Source organism: Vigna unguiculata, chromosome 3 (genome assembly GCF_004118075.2).
Source record: "Vigna unguiculata cultivar IT97K-499-35 chromosome 3, ASM411807v1, whole genome shotgun sequence".
NCBI classification, from domain to species: Eukaryota; Viridiplantae; Streptophyta; class Magnoliopsida; order Fabales; family Fabaceae; genus Vigna; species Vigna unguiculata.
In genome coordinates, this window is record NC_040281.1 from 11,788,537 (window position 1) to 11,810,439 (window position 21,903).

A 21,903-nucleotide genomic window follows, 5' to 3' on the forward strand; every position below is an offset into this window, starting at 1 on the left:
ATACTAATATTAAACCTAATAATGGATTATACTAATAATAATAATAAGATTTAAAAATAATAGTTAGATATGAATTGGTTTATTTTAAATTATAAAATTTACACTAATTGACTATTTGATGAGTGATGTTTAGTAAATTAATATTGTAGGATGATTAAAATTTATTATTAAAATATTAAAATTTTAAGTTATATATTATATTAAAATGTAAGTATATTGTGTAATATGGTCTCAAACAAAATAAATAGAACACGGAGTTGATGTTAAATTTTGTAAATAAGAGCATATGCAAACATAGACAAATTAAAAGACATAGACGCGTTGAAAGGTATATATTGACATATGGAATCAAAGAAAAATAAAATTAAAGTTAAAATCTTATAAACAAAAGTAACATGCACTAATGAATAATCAACTTAAGTAAAATGCAAAGATATTCTGAATATTATTTAAATATTGTTAAAATGCAACTTAGTTTGAAGGTTAAATTTATCATGAATTTTCTCCCAAACTTCATAAGAATGAGTGCAACCAAGTAGGGTGCAACCAGACAATAAGAGTTTGATCGTGAACCTCCGAAGCATCATACTAACCATGTCAGCGAAATGATAAGATTTTGTGAGATAACGTGTAGGAGCGACAAGATTAGCCACAAATCTCTGCAATTTGTGTGACTTGATGACTGGTTCAACATAATCTCTCCGGTGCAAGTAATTGGAATCATCTAACTTTTTAGCTATCGAAGTAGGGAAAGAAGATGAAGCCATGGGAAGAAAGCACTGATGAAAGAAGAATAATACGAGCATGAACAATGCGAAAACAGTCACGTGCAAAGCAAAGAAAAGAAAAGCAACAAAGGTAGATGAACGCAATTTGCAAACAAAAGGAGGCGAACAAATTGTTCGATAAAGATGAACGCTACCGACAAACGAGATCAACCAAAACAATCAATGAGAACCGACGAACAGATTCAACAAACGTGAACGATCAGAACTTCCGAACAAATTCGACAAACAAAATTGATGAACAAAATTGAAGAAGTAAATTGACAAACAAGAACAAAAAACTGTGCTAACGCAATGAACGAACTCCAAGGGCTAACGCAAACAGTGAACAATAGCAACCGACGAACGCAATCAAGGGACATAATCGATGATTGTGAACGTGAACGACGAATCCTAATCGACCAACGAGATGAGAATCACGCACTGAAAAGATGCGAAAGCATAAGCAAAATCATTTGGGGACGAGGATTGGTGAAAAAAAAATGCAACTTAGTAAAGTTCGAAGTTGAGCTTAAGACTCAAGTTGACTTAACAAAGTTCGAAGGTTAAGTCAAGTATACTGGATTAATGGTTTAGTTAAGATAGCCCGACCCAAAGATCGAAATGAGTTAACTTGGGCCGAAGGCCTAACAGAGTCGATCGCGGTCTTAGGTAGAGTAGAGTCAATCTTGGTCAAAAGTAAAATCAAGTTTGCCTAGACAAAAAATCAACACGAGTTGGTCCGGTTTGACGCATTTAAGTCTCTTCAAGGTGAAGGTTTATATGCATTGGCTTAAGCTTAGGGTTGATTGGGCCAAAGGTCGAGCCTATTTGGCCTTGACCAAAGATCGAGCCTAATTAACACTGATTGAAGGTGAAGCCAAGTCTTCCTAGATCAAAGGTCTAGTTGAGTTGGCTTGGGCAAGGGGTCGAGCTAAGTCAGCCCAACTGGAGGTCGAAATGAATCAACCATGGTGGAAGGTTTAGAGGAGTCGACTTGGACCGAAGTTCGAAATTAGTCAATTCAATCCGAAGGATCGAACCAACTTATCTCGGGTCTTGGGTCTAGTCGACTCATTTCGGGCTCAAGTTCAAGTCAAAGTTTGAGTCAAATAAGCTCGAGGCAAACGATAAAGTCGAGTCAGTCCAAGTCGAAGAATCAAATCGAGTTATCCTAGTATGAAGGTCTAGATCTGTCGACCCAGGTCGAAGAATTAAGATGAGTCAACCCGAGCCAAAAAACCAAGTCAAGTCAGTGTGAGCCAAAGAATCAAGTCGACTTAGCAACAAGGGAAGGTTGTGTCGAGTCGGCTTGGTCGATGATTAATACGAGTTGGTCCAGATGGAGACAAATATGCAAGTTGAAGGTCGAGTAGAGTCGACCCTTGATGAAATCGAGTTGAATCGACTTTAATTAAAGGCTGGGCTGAGCCAATCTAGATCAAAGGTTAAGTTTAGTCGATCATGGCGAAAAGTCAAGCGAAGTCATCTCGGTCGGAGGTTGTTGCTAGTCATCTCGGGCCAAAGGCCGCGACAAGTCAGGCTCGATTGAAGGTGGAAATGAGTCGGTTCGAATCGAAAGTTGAGACGAGTCAATCCCTAGGTCGAAATTCGAGACTAGTTGGCCTAAGTTGAATCATTCCTTGTCCATGTTCAAGCCAAGTCGGTCCAGATCCCAAGTGGAGCCAAGTTGACACAGGCTCGGATTAAATCAAGTTGGCTCAAAACTAGATTAAGTGAATTCAAGATGAGTGAACTATACTCAGGTTAACACGAGTCAGCCTGGATCAAGTTAAGTAAGTCTAATCCATGTCTAATATATCTAATAGTCAAGTATGTAAACATATTTAATCTAAGTGACATAGTGGATTCGATCTACATTTAATTAAATTTAATTTGGATTAAAAAAATCTAGATCTGATTGATCCAGTTATAATTGACATGAATTATAAATCCAATCTATTTTATTGGATTTAAATTGATCTAAACTAAATTTGAAAAATTCAAGGTCACTTTTATATTTAATAACTTTTATTCAGTCTTTAAAATTTTAGACGATAGATACATAGAAAAAATTAAAATCTTTTAATTTGTAAATAAATTAATTTTAACTTAAAAGTTTCAGTTTATTTTATTATTTCTTTTAGAAATATTTATACAGAAGTATCTCTAAAACATATCTGGATTGGAAAAATCTACTTCATTATCCTTTCTTTGACTTTTCCACTTGACTGAGTCACGGATAACATTATGCAGATCATGTTCACCACCTTCTGCATCATAAAATAAAGATTTAACCAAAAATCTATCGGTGTGACACTGAATACACACAATTGTTAGGCATCTCTGAAATCATCAAGTAAGTGAAAACCAAAATGGTGTCACAGACAGTTGAACTCCTGAAGAAGGAGATTCCTCTGGAGCAGGAGTCAGTGGTTTTAGCTGAAGATACAGTAAATGGTCTTGTTCTTGTGGACATCATAAATGGCTTCTGCACAGTTGGTGCTGGAAATCTGGTATCTCCTTTAGATTCCTTTCATGTACCCTCATGTCTATGTATGACTATCTGTGTGTATGTTTAATGTTTTCATTCTTGATAAACTAAATATTCTTTGGTGCACCAAAGATTATAGATATATGATGAAATTTTCAGGCTCCAAGAGAACCAAATAGACAGATTCGGGGAATGATCAATGAATCAGTAAGGCTAGCTAGAGTGTTCTGTGAGAAGAAATTGCCAGTTATGGCTTTCCTGGATTCTCACCCTCCTAACAAGCCAGAGGATCCTTATCCCCCTCACTGTATTATTGGCTCTGATGAATCAAATCTGGTTCCTGGTGAGCAATTAGTTGTTAAGATATTGAAATATATTTTCATTTTTCTGAGACATAATTCTCATGAATGGTGTTTATTACTACCAAAAAAGTCTCAAATGGATTTCCTTCGGAGTTCAAAATAATGATATTACTAACCCAGTTCTTCAGAGTGGAAAATACTTCCAAATTTTGGCCGATAGATTGTTGGAAATCTTTAATCGGTTATAGATAAGATTAATTCGGATGTAATATTCATTTTACAAATTAGTTTTATAAGGTTAAATTGATTAAAAACTGCTTCTTAAGACATAACTTACCTTATCTAAAATTTATTTGAGTGAGATTTGTTGTTAGACCGGAAATAAAATGAATTTACAATATTATATAATAAGATACGAGTCTCAATTCAACTTTTAAGCAACAAATATAAGAGAAACATTATTAACACTCTATATCACACTCTTTAGAATACATTTTTTACTTTAAGTTGAAATTTATTAGAAGTTTTGATAGGTTTAAAAGTTCAACATTGTTTAATTGCTTAAGAGTTGAGATGAAGAATAGTTTACAAAATCATTCTTCCTATAATTACTTTCTTTCTGAGCTGATGCCATGTGTTGTTATTTTTGGGTCTCAGAGTTAAGATGGCTAGAGAAGGAACCCAATGTAACAATAAGGCGAAAGGATTGTTTTGACGGATATGTGGGCTCAGTAGAAGAAGATGGTACTAACGTTTTTGTAGATTGGGTGAAAAACAACAAGATAACAACTGTGAGTGTTTATTTATTTATTTATTCTAATGTGAACTCCTTTTCTTGAAACCATTAACTCACTTGGTTTCTATCTGGGTGAAGCTGCTGGTTGTAGGTGTGTGCACAGATATCTGTGTTCTAGATTTTGTATGTTCCACAATGTCAGCAAAAAACCGTGGTTTTCTGAAGCCTTTAGAAAACGTGGTGGTGTATTCACGTGGCTGTGCTACCTTTGATATCCCTCTCGAAGTAGCCTCAGATACCAAAGGAGTTTTGGCACATCCACAGGTACATACATATATGAGTGTTCATGAGTAAAGAATGGCGTTTGTTCCAAAAGTGATTAACGGTTTGCAAAGTTAAGGCATATGTTTAATGCATTCTGGTGATGTATGTGTCATTTGCAGGAGTTTATGCATCACGTAGGGCTGTATATGGCCAAAGAAAGAGGAGCCAAAATAGCAAGTGAAGTGTTAATTGGTGCATCTGAGAAGGTTTAATATATAACCGTGATTTGTAATATTTTTCAGGTTATGTTTGGAGTTTGGGAGGTACTACTACTTATGAATTATGATACATTAGATAAAGAAGGAAGAAGTATAACTTTACTGATAAAAGTTATTTGAACTCTTTCAACTTTACTCATAAACATTATCTAATGATACTTATATGTATGGTTGGTCCAATAAGTTATAAGGTATTGTGTACTTAATATCATCTATAAAGCATAGTCATGTCCAAGTTACATAAGGTTTAATATTGCTAAGTAAAAATTTTGTTGCTAAATAAAAATTTAGCTTCTGATTGAACCACAGATTTCAATCACTCCAAAAAATAATTGAAAAATGTATGATAATTAAATTATTTATAATTAAATTTTCTACTTTTTTTAATATCTTGTTTGGGTAAAATAATTGAAACATTTTATATTTCATCTTCTTTATTTAGATTAAGTAATTGAAATTTTATCAAAAAAGAATTAGTCAAATTTAAATATTAACAATATTTGATCATTTTATTTTTTAGTATTGGATAATATTTAATAATTTAAAAAATAAAAGCATTAATACTTTTTAATATTGAATTATATTTACTAATTGTTCTCTTCCACAACATAAAATGATCTAGTTAGGAAAGTTGAAATCCCAAGAGGTAATATAAAAGCTAAGTATCATTAATGATCTACTTACCTTATTTCCAATAGTCCAACAACATACAAAATCATGCGGTCGACAACTAAAACAAACGAATAGAAGTCTTTACTAACTACCAATAGCGAATCAACTACAAGCAAAGAACTATATAAATAAATCATAAATGCATTAAGTTATTTAAAAAACATTATGTTATTTACTATAACAAAATTAGTTAAAAAGTTAAAAGTAGAACATATTTTTATCCCTTAAGTTTACTAAAAATAAATCTTCTTTATAAATATATAAATTTAGTTATTTTATCTAAATTTTTTTAATTTTAATAAATATTTATTATAATAATATTTGATTATTTACATTATTTTAGACATTTTTATTTTAATATTAATTAAAAAATACATTTGAAATAAATTAAAAAAATTTGATTAAAAAAATTAAATTTATATATTTTTAAAATTAAAGAACTAAATTAAAAAAAAAATTAATTTTTAGTAAAAATTAAAAAATCAAAAATATATTTAAGCCTTGACGCTGGTCATTGTTGATGTTATACACATATTCGTTCATACGTAATCTTTCTTCTCCTCAAATGCAAGGATTTATAGAGTTGTTAATTGATTTGACATATCACCTAACTATTTAACCACTATAACCATTTTCGCTTACTAAAGTTTGACATCACTTTGGATCACTTTTGTTTTTCTATTCCATCCACTTTTGAAAAATCTTCTCTGTAGTTCTTCTTACGATGTCACAACATAAGGTAGTCAAAGAAAGCTAATCATATAACCGTAAAGTGGGGAGTATTTTATGTTATACTTAAAAAATTAAAAGTTTTAAGATTTCTCTTTGTTTTTGTTTTTTTTTAATTTTTCATTTTGCTCTCTCCACTTTTTCTCCTCTTCTGACATTCCTTGTGTCCTTACCCACTTCGTGTTTGGATCCCTCCTACTCCAGCACTAGCTTTGGGAGAGTGAGTTCCAAAATAAACTAGACACTCCCTGGCAAGGTCGACGACCGCTAACATAAATGCCAAGTACATGGATCAGGACAATAAAATCACCAAACAAAAGTGATGGTGATTGAATGGAGAAAACACAGGTTTGGTTGTTGTCATATTCTGTGTCTGAGTATCGAATCTCCCTCGTCAGAATTACACGGTCATCATTGTTTTGGCCTTCTTCCTCCCTTCTATATTTCTCCGTCTGGAATTTTAGGGTTAGGTTAGGTGTTTTGAGAAAACGGGAGTCAAAGAGAAAATAAAAAGTGAAAGAAAAACCTGGATCATTGGTCTAGAGAAAACGAGATCTAACAGTCTTCAGAGTTTCTCCCGATGAGGGAGATATGACTGACTACTTTCCCATGCTAGCCTTCATCTATCTTCAGTTTTTCAAACACATTATTCTGTATTCAAAATTTTGGCTTCATATTTCGGAGGACCTTCTATTTGTTGACTAGATATAAGAGTTAATGCCAAAAACCTCTACATACGATCCAAAGTAAGAAGAAAACATTGTGATGAAAATCTCATCGTAACAGAAAGAACAATGATATTATGGATTTTGTGATACATATATAACTTATAAGAAAAACTAGGAACAATGTACAAAGTTGATGGAGATACCCTGAACACTACACCTCCATAAAATATGGAATGAAGACTAGTACATTGTGCTTCACTGCTGGTATTACTAATCCCTCCTCAGTCTATAGTTAGTCAAGCTACAGCTACCAATCCTTAAGATACCAGAGTCATTTGAGTTCTAGACAAGCAGCCCATTGCTCAGTCTCTGCTACTCGGCAGAAAGCTAGTGGTTAAGATATTTAAAGCTGTAGATCAGAATTAGATAGAAAGCCAAACAATAAAATCAGCAATCAGAGAAAATTCATGTTCAGGGAAAGAATCATGAAACTCCTACACGTAGTTGAAGTGAAGACATTGGATACCTTAAATGGAACCCTGCAGTGATTGATGATATATTCCATTGAAGCACAGGTTTAGCATTCCAAAAAACCTAGAACCTATTGGAAATAGAAATATCTTCCATCACATATTAAATAAACTTCCAACATGATACGGTAACCAATTTAAATATTTAGAATCAACCATACACTTTCATGACAAATCCACTAGAAACCAAAACAAAAAATATACAGAATAAAAAACTTCAGCATTAGCAACCCAGCAATCGAAATTTCAAAACAGAAATTCCATTTTTATAAATAGTTTTCTGCTGTCTTCTGACCAAACTTAAAGCTCCGTATTAAAAGCGAGTAAATTATTATTGATTGCTCTAATGTGTAATAGGGACTAGAGTATTACATAGTGTTCAAGGCCATGTATGGATTGGTGGTAAAGGGTGGAATGTAAAGGTATGAAGTGGAAGGAAAAATTATTCTACTGTTGAGTTTGAATAGGAATGGAACACAATGGAAGAAGATGGATCATAATCGATTTCATACATGGCTTAACCCGAATTTTCTTCCCTAAAATTTGGGATGCACTTGATAGAACAAAGCTTTTAGATCATAGAAAAACTATTTTATCTTTATTAATTTTAACCTAATGATCAACCTTATAAGGCAATACACAGGTGCGAGTATGCTCGCTACAGTACTTATGTGGGGTTCTCCAAGTGCACGAGTGCTTATCAATGTGTTACGGGAGTTTCATTATTTAGTAATACAAGAAAAGAAAACCTCAAGAGTTTCATGTTTCCCGTTTCAAAGTTTTCTACTTTTCTTCTCGGTTTCCACTGTATCCAGGTCTAGAGCTCGGAGAAGAAAACCAGTACCATGATCCATTGTCAATGCCAATAAACAATCTCATACCAAATTACCAATTACTCACCAAGTTTCAAAGCTTAGTGGTAGACTGTGCAAGGCAGTGATTTAGAGGTTATTTTCATTAGCGTCACTCTTCGCATTGGTATATGCTAAAACGTATTTCACAATTTTAGTAAGAACGCAGGATGCCCGTCACATCCTACGATATCTTTCACCCCTCCCAGTCCAACGTTAAATTTCGATTTTGATAACATTGTTTCTATTTTTACATTAAGTAATATATGTTGGTGAAGGTGTTTCTATAAACTTCAGAAAAACAAGATATGGCGTATTGCTTAGCTCTAATCTAAGCAATTTGATTTTATATCAGAATTCCAGTGTAATTGAATCCATATGATTCAAGGAGAAGGTAATCAAATGCTAATAAACATGGAAATATCAAAGCTAGTAAACAAGGAAACAGGAAAATATAATCTAAAGAGATAATTTTTCGTGCATTTTCAGTTCTTTACAGCTTTTTGTGGTATCAAGCACCAAACCTCTCATGCTCACACACCCCTAGAAGGAAGAACAAGGGATTGAGTGATTGAATGACATAGCTAGTACCATCCCTATCATACTCATATTTATACTCACATTGGATCAATCAAGCTTTCTTCCATTCTCCATAATCAAGTCCATACTCCATCCGATTTCCTAATAAATAAGCCACTTTACTTTTACGCCATCACACCTTTCGGTATGACCTGCTTTATAAATTACCTTTAGGCAAAGATAAGCTTAACCATACGGGATTTAGCCACATAAGCGTTTTTCTTCTAATCCTTAGTATTATCAGCTGATGCTACAATCTTTGAATTCGGTCGTTAATTTAGTCATCTCTTAATCCTTTCCATATTGTCTACTTTTCAAAAATTATTGACTTGAGAATCTGAACTGAAACCTTCGCCTATCCTTTAGACATCTCGCTATATCCCTAACAAAATATTCTGAACCAGCTGCCATTTCAGTTGCCCTTGCAACTGTTTGGTGACTCAAATTGTGATCTAGTGCCTTCTGCTCTATATCTACCAAGTAGAGTGTAATATCAATTGCTCCCAGAAAAAAAAAAGAAAAAAGCATTTGTTGATTCCCTTTCCTATTTATAGTAATTTGAGCTATAATCATTGACTCTCAAACCAAAAGCACGTGTAGCCATATCATCCTTGGCCTTTGCGTTTGTTCCTCAGAATAGACTCATTTAGGATGAAAACATAGCAATTACTGATGAAACTCCTAGTCTTCTCTCTAGCAGCAGCAAGGCACTTGAAAATGGTCTAACAGAGCAAATAGTTACTGATATAACTGTTGGTAGATCAAACTGCCAAATCAGAATAATAGTAGGATATACAGGTTTAGTTAATTTTGTAGATAACCGTACAGAAGTGTCACATAAGTTTCATTACTCACAAATAAAAGAAAAGCAACGCAGTGACAAATCTTCTCATGATTCCCATTTCAAAGTATACGCCTTTGATTCTGGTTTTAGAATTATATTACATTACTTCAATTCAATGTAATAATTTATTAGAGATTTGCTAGCAGCTATTTCTCAGCTATATGTGTTGCCAAGAAGTCAAAAAGTAGATTCTGATTCCATTTCCAAGTTCTAAAACTTACAAAGCAGGATATCAAGATTTCTCTCAGAGGTTACATAACATATGCTTCAAATTAAGGTCTTCTGGAGTTTATTATATTTTGCTTTTGAATGAAAACAAAATGCTCTCAACTAGTACTACAGTTTAATTAGGGAAAGCCATAGAAAAAAAATGGTATCTTCTACTTCCCACAAAATTTAAGAGGATTTTAGTTGACTAAGTTACATGCCTATTTTATTAAATTAATTAAACCCATCAATTATCTCTAAGTAAAGCCATAAAATAAAAAACATAACATAACTAGAGCAGGAAATATGTGAGGGCAGGTTTTTCTAATAGGCCAGGTGTATTATTTATCAGATCATGGGCTTTAGTCTGGCCTATTTCCTATCATAACTTTTATTGGCCTTGCATGTTCATGAAAATACAAACGCTTGGCTTAGTTTCAAAGCCTATTTAATAGCCTACAATACATAATCTTCAAATAGGATTGGGCCTTTTAGGTTCCAATTAAATCCAATTGTAGCAAATGTTGTTATATATTACATAAATTATAAAAATAATAAATAGGTTTGTCATTAGGCTAATACGCCTTCTTAAAAACATAAATGCTGTTTGGGCTTGATCATAAATAAGGCAGACCAAATTGTTCTACAATAAATACAAGCTTTTTGCTCCACCTTTATATCATATGCAGATTTGTAAACAAATTTTACATGTTTCACATATTTATTCACTGACCATGCTAATAATATGATTTTCTAGCTTGAAAGGTAAAAAGAAAACTTATGCAGCAAACAAAAAATCCATCAGTTACTACTTCCATGACATATGGATCTTTAAGGAGAACTTACGCTGAGAATCTGAAGAAAGAATTTACAAGTCTCTGACATTATGAACAAAACCCTATTGTTGAAGCCTAAGCCGATTGAAGAAGACCAAAAAATGGTACTCAGGGGCCCAGTACACAAATCCAACAACTGGGCCTGCTTTTAGGTGCTGCAAAAATCAACAAAAGGCATGTTGCAATCAGAAACATTTGTACAAAGGTAAGAAAGGATAATTTCAGATGAAATTACAACGGCAAAAGGATAAAATAATAAGACAAGGTTGAAGAATACAAACCTTTCCATCGAGAATCACAAGTTCACCATCAACCCATCGGGGATTTTGAAACCCTGGCTCAGCCAGCCTCCCTTCGCCTTTGTAGCGAGCAATCTGAAAATTACAACACTATTGGAGTAGAATATAGAAAAATAATAGTCTCATCTTTATAGTGAATTAACACCAATTTATTAAAAATTTGGGGGAGGGGAGGACCAGAGAGAGTTAATATCCTCAAGAAAAGTTCCATACCACACCAAACTCTTCAGGTATTATCCCTTTATGAGGTAGTTGATACCTCTTTCCAATTTTTGCACGGAATGCCACCTAAGGTCAAGGAACATAAATGATGAGATCTATATGATACAGACATCACGTTGAGAAGCTTAGTATCGAAAAGAGAATGCAAGTCTATCACAGATAAAAATACAACAATATCTCAGTTTATGTTAAACTCAGCCAATATAAGTTTCCAAAAGAAAAAGAAAAATGTATCCAGGAAATACTCATAATGAAGGTAAAAAAGCTATTGATATCACAAAGCATATGTCTCAACACTACCAACATCTTATAGTTTTTGCATGTATGATGAAAAAACTGCATTTTCCGCAGATACAGAGGTTGCTAATTCAACACCTCCTCACAAAGTAGTAAAGCATGGAGATGAAAAAACAATCATTTTTTTAACAAACTTTACAATATTACCTGGCCAGCTGGTACATAAGGATCTCCTGTTAGCTTAAAAGCTTCAACATACTCATAAAACTCAAGATCTGAAGGTTCCTTGGCTCCATTATCTTCTTGCCACTGTCCAAATCTACGTCTTAGATGAATAACTTCACTGGAGTAAAGTCCATGTGCACCAATGTACAGACCTGATTAAAATGAAAATACATTACATGTTTTACACTGTACTGCAGATTAAAAACATCCTACATTCAGCACCTTATGGTGACCAAATTGACAAATTCTATAGAAAATCACCATTTAAAGGATCAAAAGAAGTTGGTATTTTGATGCGATTGAAAATAGTTGACCCAGATAATTGGTGATGGTTTTGAGCCTGACTTAGTGTGAGATTTATCAATTCTCCCACCTCTTTCAGCACCTAAAAGATTGAAGCAAACCATTATAGTCTAAGCAACTCATGGATAGATTCAACAAGAATATTGAATTTTGAAAAGAAAAATAATTTGCAATATATATATTCAACTTCTTATACCTACCTTTGATGGTATCTTTCCCTTGCCAATAAATTTAGCAAGGTCAAAAATAATATGATCAACTCTGCGACGACCTTGAAACTTAGCTGATTTATCAGATGAAGATTTTCCTTTGTCAAGACCAATCGGCTGATTGACTTCTTTTTCAACAGTAAACGAAAATGAACCATACCCCTTCATATCCAGCTTAGCAGGAACTCGAAGCAAATCTCTAGTAGATAGATTACTGGAAAGTTTCTGAACAAGACCACCAATGGCAATTTTGACAGCAAATTCATTCTGTTCTTCACGCCCAAAAGTTCCCATACCAGCGTTTACTTCAATCTCATCATCTCCCTCCAGCTCAGTCTCAGATTTAATATCTTCCAGTTCTAGATTTTCTATATCTTTTTCTTTCTCTCTGTCTTCGTCTTCATCATCATCATCGTCGTCATCATCATCATCATCATCTTCATCTTGATCACTGCCTTCATCTTCATCTTCATCATCAATTATCTGCTCAATCACATCAGATAGATCGGTGTCTACTTTCTCTGGAGTTATGACCTTGAAAACCTTCACCTTTACTCCAGGAATCATATCTTTCAAGACATTCTGAAATCCAGGCATTCCCTCAACTGGATCATTGCCATCATTCCTATCATCACCATTTTCTGGATCTTCAGTACTCACAACAAACAATTCACTTTTGTCTTCAGTAGATTCCACTGAACTCAGTCTCCCGGTAGCATCCAATGTTTTAGAAGATGCTGTTGGGGGTCCATGGAAGGCTCCTCTTCGCTTCAAGTACACAGCCTGAAAATCAAAAAGAATATCCTGTTGTAGTATTGCTATAGGACAACTATAGATAAAGACTGTGTTGGGTATTAGTGTTAATACAATTACTTATAGAAAAATAACTATTACAATTGTTAATCTACTTTACACTGGCTATTGGACAATTCTTGCATGTAAGCGCGTATAACTAATCTGCTTCATGTGCAGGTGGCACTCTTCATACTTTTGTACAAACAGACCATCTTTACCTCTTACTCAAATTCAGTGACAATGTCATTTAACAACCTTACTAATCAAATTAAAAGTTGTCTCTCTCCGGATTGCAACCATCCTCATAAATAGCTTTCTCTCTTAATAACTAACTACCAACCAAACCTTTAATCCTTCTTCTCTTGTATTGTAATAAATTTTATCAATTAAAAATCATAAATCTTATTTAGTCAGTAGTCCTTACATAATTTCAGACATCAATGATGATAAAAAGTTACATGCCATGAACTGTACATGCTTGACATTGATTATGATTATATTATTACTAAATTTAAATGATAGAGAAAATTTAAGGAATTTTTATTACAACTTTAAAAATAATTCATTATTTTTTTAAAAGTAAATTAGTGTAATTTTAATTCTTATAAAATAATGAGAGAAAGGTCGAAGGTTAGTAGATATGGAGAAAGATTTATATGGTTGATAATTACTAGTATTGAAGATAAACAATTACCCTATTAAACTACCAGTTTTTTAATTACTAAAATGTAGGAATTTAACTGATTTTAAGTTGAGTAAAATTGTTTTTTCTTTTTCCAATAAAACTGTAGAGTGCTAACCTACTACACATGAAGGAGGTAGGTTAGCATATCCCTTAAACGAATGTGCACTTTAGGTCACACAGACACCATAAATTTCCGAAACAATCATTTCAATTCATCAAATAAGGACCACAGCTACAAGGTGAAGAATAAGACTCAAATTAGTTTTGCCACATATTTTTAATCCAGAAGAATGCAAGTTAAAATGGAAAAAACCAACTATGTATTTAGGGAAACTCAGCATGAAGCCATGAGCTCAAAATCATTAAATATAGGCACCTTAGTTCAGAAATTTCAATAATCTGAGAATGTATGTCCATTGAAACTTAAGATAATGTGAAGCTCCAAACACAAGGAAGTAACACTGCTGAAGTGTGTTTGAATCTAACACCATTAATGAAAGTTCAACTCGGCACCAAGCCACCAATAATCCAAATTGGTTGCTTGGTATCCCCCCAACTGTTCATACGTTTTAGAAGAGCAAATCTACCAAAGAATTGTAAACCTCATTCATCATTAAGATACATTAGTGTTTGAAATAACCAAAAAAATTAAAAATTTATCTGGATTCTGAATTACATGCAATATGCTTCATTCTTGAATGAAATCCCATGTACTCTTCCATCATCCACAGGTATCATCCAAAGGTATTTTAAACTGAATAATTAGCAGAAAACTTGTTTGACAGTAAACAAAGAAGGTGATCCTTAGCATACCCATATATTCAAATTTCACATAAGAGAACAGAATCCAGATAGAGCACAATGTTTTGTTTAAGGAAACTCGTAATTTAGATAAAATTTCAGAGAAGATTGCTTGCTGTTTATATAGTGAAGATCCAGCATGTGCAATAGAAATTATGGGTCAGTCAAGAAGAGATACCTGTGACTTGAATTCACCTTTTTTATCCATTGTAAGAAAAATTTCAAATAGAGGAATGCCAGCGGCAGAAGTTGCAAGTTGCCTATAAAAATATAGTAAAGGGGTTAACACCAGAAAGACAACAAGGCCGTGGCAGGCTCACCTAAAATATCTCATGTACAGATATTCCTTAAAATGTATCAGAAAATTAAAACAAGTCAAGTAAATAATAAATTAATTCCATAAGAAAGATTTCATGCAAAGACAACAAATGCCATTGTAAATACTTGTACACGTAAATCTACACAAAGAATGAGTGTATACAATTTTATCAAATGATAATGTGAGCATATAACAACCAGATTCATAGAATTCACCATTAAGATTTCCCATAATAATAATTGTTTCAAATTTCAATATTATTTAGTGCCAAAGAAAGCATGACAATAAACTGTTAGCTCATCAAATTGGTTAAAAGCTATAGCTACTGATTCCTGTAGCAATTTAAAACTAATTCCAGCTAAATTTTTAAAAGACAGTCAAAGACAAGGTTAGTAAAGATAGACAAATTAGACTATAAATTAGCTCATTACAGAACAGAAACAATTGAAATGATGAGGGTTGAAGGCAAGGCAATGCAATCCTGTCATAGTTACGTCATTCAACAAACTTCTCTATGATTAGAATAACTATATCATTACTCCCTGACAATCCATCCTTTTATCTTAGTTTATGAAATACGTACATTAAGTTCAGTCGTATATACAATTATCCTGTTGTAATCAGGAACAAAATGTTAAAACAACATGGTAGTAGAGAAAGATGTTTCATTTCAAGTCATTATAACATGGAAAATTAAGTGTGAACACAAAAAATTGAGAGAGAATATTGAAAGGTTAAGCAAACTAATAATGCAGATGGCAAGAAATAGATCAAAATGAATGCTTAGTCCTTTGTTCTATCAGACAAAATATGCGTAGCTGATTGACTATCATATCTTAATCTAACTGGAGGACAGTTGGCTAATGCAATTTCACACTGTCTAGAATACATATAACTATAGGCCACCTCTAACAACGAGGAGGAAAATAGGTTGAGGCAGAAATCTAATTAGTAACTAACTGATCTCCCTGAACCATTCTTTATGCATAAAGGAACTAAGGCTACAAGAGTATAAGCATATAAGCTGGTCCATTTTCCCAAACTCATTTGAGTTTATATGCTGCTACAATAGACATTTATGAATTATAAAGCATTTTGAATATTTGACCATGTTTGGATGAGCTTATTACATGGGATTCATAAACCAACAAAAGCTACTTTGTGGCTACGACTAACCGAAAGAATAATCACAAAAATAGGTTAAATTAATCCGAACTAAATATCACAGTTCCAACGTTTTAGTTCGGAATAATTAGAAATGATTGACAATCACAACAATAATTAAGTTATTCCTAATAGAAGGTGGAGGAACCCTAAACCTAAATATTTTAGATACATTCACATAATCCATTCCTCATTAGCACACAGCATAAAAGGTGGAGCACCTCCTTTAGTCCTATAACAAAATAAGTTTTTCTTTTCAATTCGTGAAAGGCAAAGAGCCTACCCCACTTTTATCATCATCATAGAGAAATTACCTAGGACTATAACTCCTTGCCACATATCTTCCATGCTCAGGAGTTATACGAATAATTAGACCATGTGGATCTTTAACATCTTCAGAAATACCAGCCCACCAACCCACCTACATGAGCAAATACAAGTCAATTCAAGAGAACTTCTATTGAATGTTGATAAATTCAAGCGATATAAAAATAAAATCACAAACCAAATTCAGATGTTTAAAGCAGCAGTTTATTGACAGAGTATACTGCACTAAAATGTCACATCAAGGCATTAATCTGTTTGAGAAATAAATATGTAAAGAATGAAATCCAGCAACTCATGCAAATAAATTAGAACCATGATAAAAACCAATGTAATAATGCCCCCTAAAACCTAAAAAGTAAACCAAGCATGCTCACAAATGGATTTTTATTTGCTATCTTCTAAATATTGTCTGTCATTAGAGTCCATGGCCAATTGCAAGGTCTAAGAATAAATTCACTTTAAATGAACTCCTGATGATCAAAAAAGTAGAAAGGGAGGTCTTATCTTGATGGTTCAAAGAAACTTTCAACTAGGTTACAGCGATTTAAGCAGAGCTACAAGTATTGCTAGGGCTACCCTTTGACATTACATCTGACATTCTATTTCCACCAGAATGCAAAGATATTCACGCAAGTTGCATTAAACAAATTCTATCAGAACTCACAAGTCCAGCGCCAGCTTTATCTCTTAAGAAAGCTGCATCACCATACCGCTCCTCTTTAATGGCTCTCTGGAAGTTTGGAAAAGATACAAACAGATTTAAAATGTATATACGAATGGGGTTGTGAAAAAAGAAAGCACAAAAATTGGTAACCAGTATGGAAAAGCTTTGGCTACCAAAGAAGCATCATGTAGTCAAAATTATTACGTTGAGATAAGACATCACTCTTCCAACACTGTCATTGTTAGCTGCAGCCGCAAAAGCCACCTTTAGCCTGGCGGCATCTTCGTAGTTCTCCAAATACACAGCCCGACTTAACTGAGACTGTCAAGCAGAAAATCTGTCAGCAATTAATTCCCACTAAACCAAAACTTGAGGCAATGATTAGACGTAGACAAGAGTTCAAAATATAACAACTCCAACTTAAAGTATGTCATGGTATACAATATACTATGGGCACGTAAAACAAGTTTGATAGCGTTAACAATAGGTTCCTTCATGTAATACTTGCCATTAAATTTTGGCAAAAAACTCTTTTAAGACTATTAACTGTTAACCGAAAACCAGCAAAAGTTTGTAACTTGGAAGCTCATCAAATTTCAGTAACGCTTCCATCTTCATACTAACAAATTCCATCCGTCAATTAAAAGAAACACCAAAGCTCATTACAAAAGGCAGAATGCCTAATTTAAGCGAAACAGAGTTGATTAAGTAAAAGATGCTAGAGTAAAAAAACAATACTAGAACTGTAAGCTTGGAACGTTGTCGTTGTTTCTACACACGAAAACTTCTCAGAAAATAAATTCATTTTTTCCTCGATGAATCAAGAAAACCGCATTAACATCGATTCACAATAAAAAGAAAAAAGAAAAAGGCTACACGTAATTAGAGGACGCGAATTGAAAAAAAAAAAAAAAAAAAACCGGTGCACCTTGAGAATTGAGAGGAGACGCTCTTGCTCGTCGATTTCCTCGAAATGCCGGCGCCACCGATCCCAATCCCAATCCTCGTCGCGGCCAGCGGCGCGGCTACGATCTTCGACGGCGTTCCCGAGGGACTTCCAGTAAGAATCGACGCGCTTGGCGACCTCGGAGAAGTGGTGCAGCACGGAATCCCAACCGCGTTTGGCGCCGCTGCGGTCGTCGGAGGAGAGGCAGCGGCAGGGAGAGAAGGACGGTAAGGAAAGGAGCGACGGCGTTCGCGCGGGAAACGGAACGGCAAGCTTCTTGTTAGGGAAGGTGAGGGTTGGAGCGGTCATGGAAGCCATGCGAGAGAGAAAGAGAGTGAAAAGAACGAATGGATATGCGTGCGTGTGAGAGTGTGTGTTGGAAGGAGATTGGAAGGAATATGCTGTTGATGTTGCTGTTGCTAAATGGTGAGGTGATAGATTATTGTTGTTGTTGCTGCTGTTGTTGAGTTGTGAATAATGTGAATGTGAATGCAAAGTGAATGGGGAGGAACATGAGGCTGGGAAGTTGGGTGTGAAATTTTGAGGGACGGATCTTCATGCCTCCATAGATTTTCTAGCGTCAAGGGATAAGGATCAATTTTTCTTTTTCTTTTTCTTCTCTTCTTGTTACTTTATTTTCGCATTTATTTATTTATTTTTTTTCTTTTTAACGGTTGGTGTTGATAGGTTTGGTTCGGGTCAATGGGTTGTCATTCAAAAAGGTAAAACATCTGCGAACAGGTGGCACTAAACCAATATTTTATGCCATAATACCATGGATTAGGCTAAACCACACTGTGTCATACCAGCTACAGGGCTTAATTATTACTTTTTATTCTTTTAAATTTAGAGTTCAACGATTTTGTTCAATTTTACGGAAAAATTACAAATTATATCCTTGATTTATACAAATATCACATTCTGTAACCATATTGAAAATTTTGAATGTTTAAAAGAAAAACCATCTTTCCCGGAAAAGGAAGTATAAAATTTTATAAATTAGAAATTAAAATTCAATAAACTTATGTTTGGATCAGGTTATCTAATACAGTAATTTATTTATTTGATAGGTTTAATTTTTTTTTTAAATAAAATGATTTGTTTGATGTATAAATTAAAATTTAGAAATGTTTAGAAATTATCTATAACTATATATAAAGGGGATTCCCTCTTTTGTGTCCACATTTCATAATTCCAACTTTACCCTTTATAATTTAATTATTTATTAAATTTTTAAAAATTAACGGTTACTTTTACAAGTTTTTATAAAATTATTTACTTATCTCCTTTTTCTTTTTTTCTCTTACTATTCATCAACAATTATTTTTCTCTTATTTTCTCCGTACATTTTATTTTATTTTTTATAAATATACTTTTATTTTGTTTATTAAATTAATAACATTACAATATCATCAATTATTAATATAATTCAAAAAATGCGTACACACAGGCGCGATAGCGCCTGTGTTTACACTAGTTACAAATAATTGAAATAGTAAAACTTAAAATTCATTTAAAAATAAGAAAATTGAAATTTATTCTCTCTCTATATATATATATATACTAGAAAAAAATAAATTATTAAATATTATTTGAATATTTAAATTTGATTAATATTTTTGTTAAATTTTAATTTTAAAATTTATATTTTAAAAAAATTATCTTGAAAGAAAAATTATACTACTTTGTTAAAAAAAATAAAAATATATATAAATTATTCTATCCAAATAAAATATTTAGAAAATGAAAAAAAATTAATTGTGATTTTTCTTACCCAAATAGCATATATGAACTAAAAAAATTTACAGATAATATATCATGTCAAATATTTATACAGATAACAAGTTTTTTTTTTTTTTCAGGTTAGAATTCGGCTTATGAAAATTAAATTTTGAAGTGTGATAAGGAGGAAACTGATTGAAAAAATAAAATTGGATAACAAAATTCTAAACTGTGATTTGAAGAAAATGGGTTGAAAAACAAATCAAAATTCCGTTTTCTGAAACAGAATTCTAAACTGAATTTTTAATTTATTCTCCTTTTCATTTAAAACAAGAGAAAGAAATTTTCAAAAGAGACCGCAAAAAAATAACATAATTCAGAATTCGATTTTTCAGAGATAGAATTCTGACCTTGGAAAAAAAAATCATGTTATTTATAAAAAAATTGAGTAAGTAATAATTTAAATATTATGCATTTCAATATTTTAGAATTGTAGAAATTCTTTATCTAAATACAATGTTTTAGGAAACAAAATTTGTTAAATTTTAAAACTTTGAGATTAAATAGTAGTTGAATTTAATGTAAAAAAAGAAAAAAAACGTTCTAACATTTAAGTAGGGTTGGGCAAAAATAACTTAATCATACTGTATTATAGTTAATTAAACTATATTAAACTAAAACTAACTGAACTATTAATAGGAAAACTGAATTATACTATTTATTAGTTTAAGTTTGGAAAAACTGAACTTATAATAGTTAACTACTCACATAACTGCACTGAACTCTTTCTTTAATTTTCTAGTGCTGTAAGTGGAACCTATTTTTATTGTTGTCACTTGATTCTCATGGAAACTCAATTACCCACATGAGCCTAGCAGCCTGTAAACTATAGTATAAATTGAATATTTTTCTCTTTTCAATATTATCCAAATTTATTTTTTATATACCTAACTAAACCACAATCTCAATTACAATGGATTATCTACCACCCGAATTTAGCTATTTCTTTTCCATCAATTTGGTTTGATATACATGAATTTTAAATGGATTTTTCTTTCTTCTAGTTTAATATTATTAAATTTTAATTGTTATATTTTGTATGAATAATATTTTTGTTTTTAAAGAAATTGATATTTGGAAATAGTAATATTCTTTCACAAATTAATTTTGTTAATACATTGTTTAACTTATATTTAATTTACTATGTTAATGTTGTGAACAATTAATTAAGTTGTCAAGAAATGACATATAGAATTATTATAGAAGAATATAAATATAAGTATACTCTAGCTATAAATAAATGAATTCAGCTACAATAAAAATAAACAAGTAATAATAATATATTTTTAAAAGGTTGTTTATAAAAGAATTATCACTATTAGCGAGAATTCAAATTTATTTACAAAGTAAATATAATAAAATTAATTTTTATTTGTATAAAATTAATAATACACTTATAAATATATAAGTATGTTATATTTAGAAACAGAATTGAAAATATATTATGTTTTTAAGAAAAATATAAAAATATAAATTTAAGTCATATTTTTATATTTAATTTCCGATTTAGTTTTAGTTACATAAAATAAAAATATATAAAATTATAAAAGTAAATATATTTTATTAATTTTTAGTTCGATAAATATATTTTAATTACATAAACTTATGTATTAAGATATATTAATATTTTGATTTTGATGTATTGAAATATTGTGCTTATTTTCAATAAGAATTATGAAATACAAAATTTATCATGTTGTGTAGGATTTTGTAGTTTTCTAAACACTTTCAAGTATTACTAGTAGACTCACCCGTATGTATGCATGAATTCAGTTCAAAATAGTGTAATTTAGTTCAAAAATAGTGTAATTCAGTTTAAAAATAATACAATTCAGTTCAAAATTAATGCAATTCGATTAAAAAACGGTTCAAAAATAGTGAGTTAAGTTAAAAATTAGAGCAGTTCAATTCAAGAACAGTGTAGTTTAATTAAAAAATAGTGCAGTTCAGTTCTGACGTAGTGCAGTTCATAAAACAGTTCAGTTCAGTTCATATTATAGTGAAATGTAGTTTAGTGCAATGTAGTTCAATCCAGTTTATTTTTAAGAAAAACAGTTCAGTTCAGTTCGTCCGAACTGTTTTTTAGTTCAGTGCAGTTCATGTGAATTGGTTTTTAGTTCAGTGCAGTTCATGTGAATTGGTTTTTAGTTCAGTGCAGTTTTTGGTAGTAG

At 32.2% G+C, this 21,903-nt stretch overlaps 2 protein-coding genes across 4 annotated transcripts; one reads left to right on the forward strand and one right to left on the reverse strand.

Moving 5' to 3' along the window:
- The first annotated feature begins 2,974 nt into the window (after positions 1–2,974).
- LOC114176651 (nicotinamidase 1-like) lies at positions 2,975–5,049 on the forward strand. The gene is made up of 5 exons (XM_028061761.1): positions 2,975–3,280; positions 3,418–3,601; positions 4,218–4,351; positions 4,435–4,620; positions 4,740–5,049. The coding sequence occupies exons 1-5, from the start codon at positions 3,140–3,142 to the stop codon at positions 4,830–4,832; spliced, it is 738 nt and encodes a 245-aa protein (XP_027917562.1). The 5' UTR covers positions 2,975–3,139; the 3' UTR covers positions 4,833–5,049.
- A 1,964-nt stretch (positions 5,050–7,013) lies between these two features.
- Positions 7,014–18,548, reverse strand: LOC114177465 (protein EXECUTER 1, chloroplastic). 3 transcript variants are annotated; one of them, XM_028062831.1, is made up of 13 exons: positions 17,933–18,547; positions 17,209–17,325; positions 17,005–17,070; positions 16,328–16,434; positions 14,709–14,790; positions 12,241–13,032; positions 11,999–12,122; positions 11,720–11,889; positions 11,267–11,341; positions 11,036–11,128; positions 10,765–10,909; positions 7,434–7,508; positions 7,014–7,294 (listed from the first exon to the last, which is right to left on the reverse strand). In XM_028062831.1, the coding sequence occupies exons 1-11, from the start codon at positions 18,266–18,268 to the stop codon at positions 10,817–10,819; spliced, it is 2,055 nt and encodes a 684-aa protein (XP_027918632.1). In that variant the 5' UTR covers positions 18,269–18,547; the 3' UTR covers positions 7,014–7,294; positions 7,434–7,508; positions 10,765–10,816. The 3 variants fall into 3 exon arrangements, with proteins under 3 accessions (XP_027918632.1, XP_027918631.1, XP_027918633.1); XM_028062830.1 differs by having other exon boundaries at positions 7,014–7,316; XM_028062832.1 differs by lacking the exons at positions 7,014–7,294; positions 7,434–7,508 and adding an exon at positions 7,532–9,633 and having other exon boundaries at positions 17,933–18,548.
- Between the last annotated feature and the right edge of the window lie 3,355 nt (positions 18,549–21,903).

What these genes read in the sequence shown, in the direction of transcription:
- LOC114176651 (XM_028061761.1), top strand. Translation starts at nt 3,140, where the DNA reads ATGGTGTCACAGACAGTTGAACTCCTGAAGAAGGAGATTCCTCTGGAG. An exon ending in CAGTTGGTGCTGGAAATCTG is followed by an intron (nt 3,281 to 3,417) that starts GTATCTCCTTTA and finishes TGAAATTTTCAG; the next exon opens with GCTCCAAGAGAACCAAATAG. An exon ending in TGAATCAAATCTGGTTCCTG is followed by an intron (nt 3,602 to 4,217) that starts GTGAGCAATTAG and finishes TTTGGGTCTCAG; the next exon opens with AGTTAAGATGGCTAGAGAAG.
- LOC114177465 (XM_028062831.1), bottom strand. Translation starts at nt 18,268, where the DNA reads ATGGCTTCCATGACCGCTCCAACCCTCACCTTCCCTAACAAGAAGCTT. An exon ending in AAGGTGAATTCAAGTCACAG is followed by an intron (nt 13,033 to 14,708) that starts GTATCTCTTCTT and finishes TTTGATTTTCAG; the next exon opens with GCTGTGTACTTGAAGCGAAG. An exon ending in TTCTTTTGATCCTTTAAATG is followed by an intron (nt 11,890 to 11,998) that starts GTGATTTTCTAT and finishes CATTTTAATCAG; the next exon opens with GTCTGTACATTGGTGCACAT.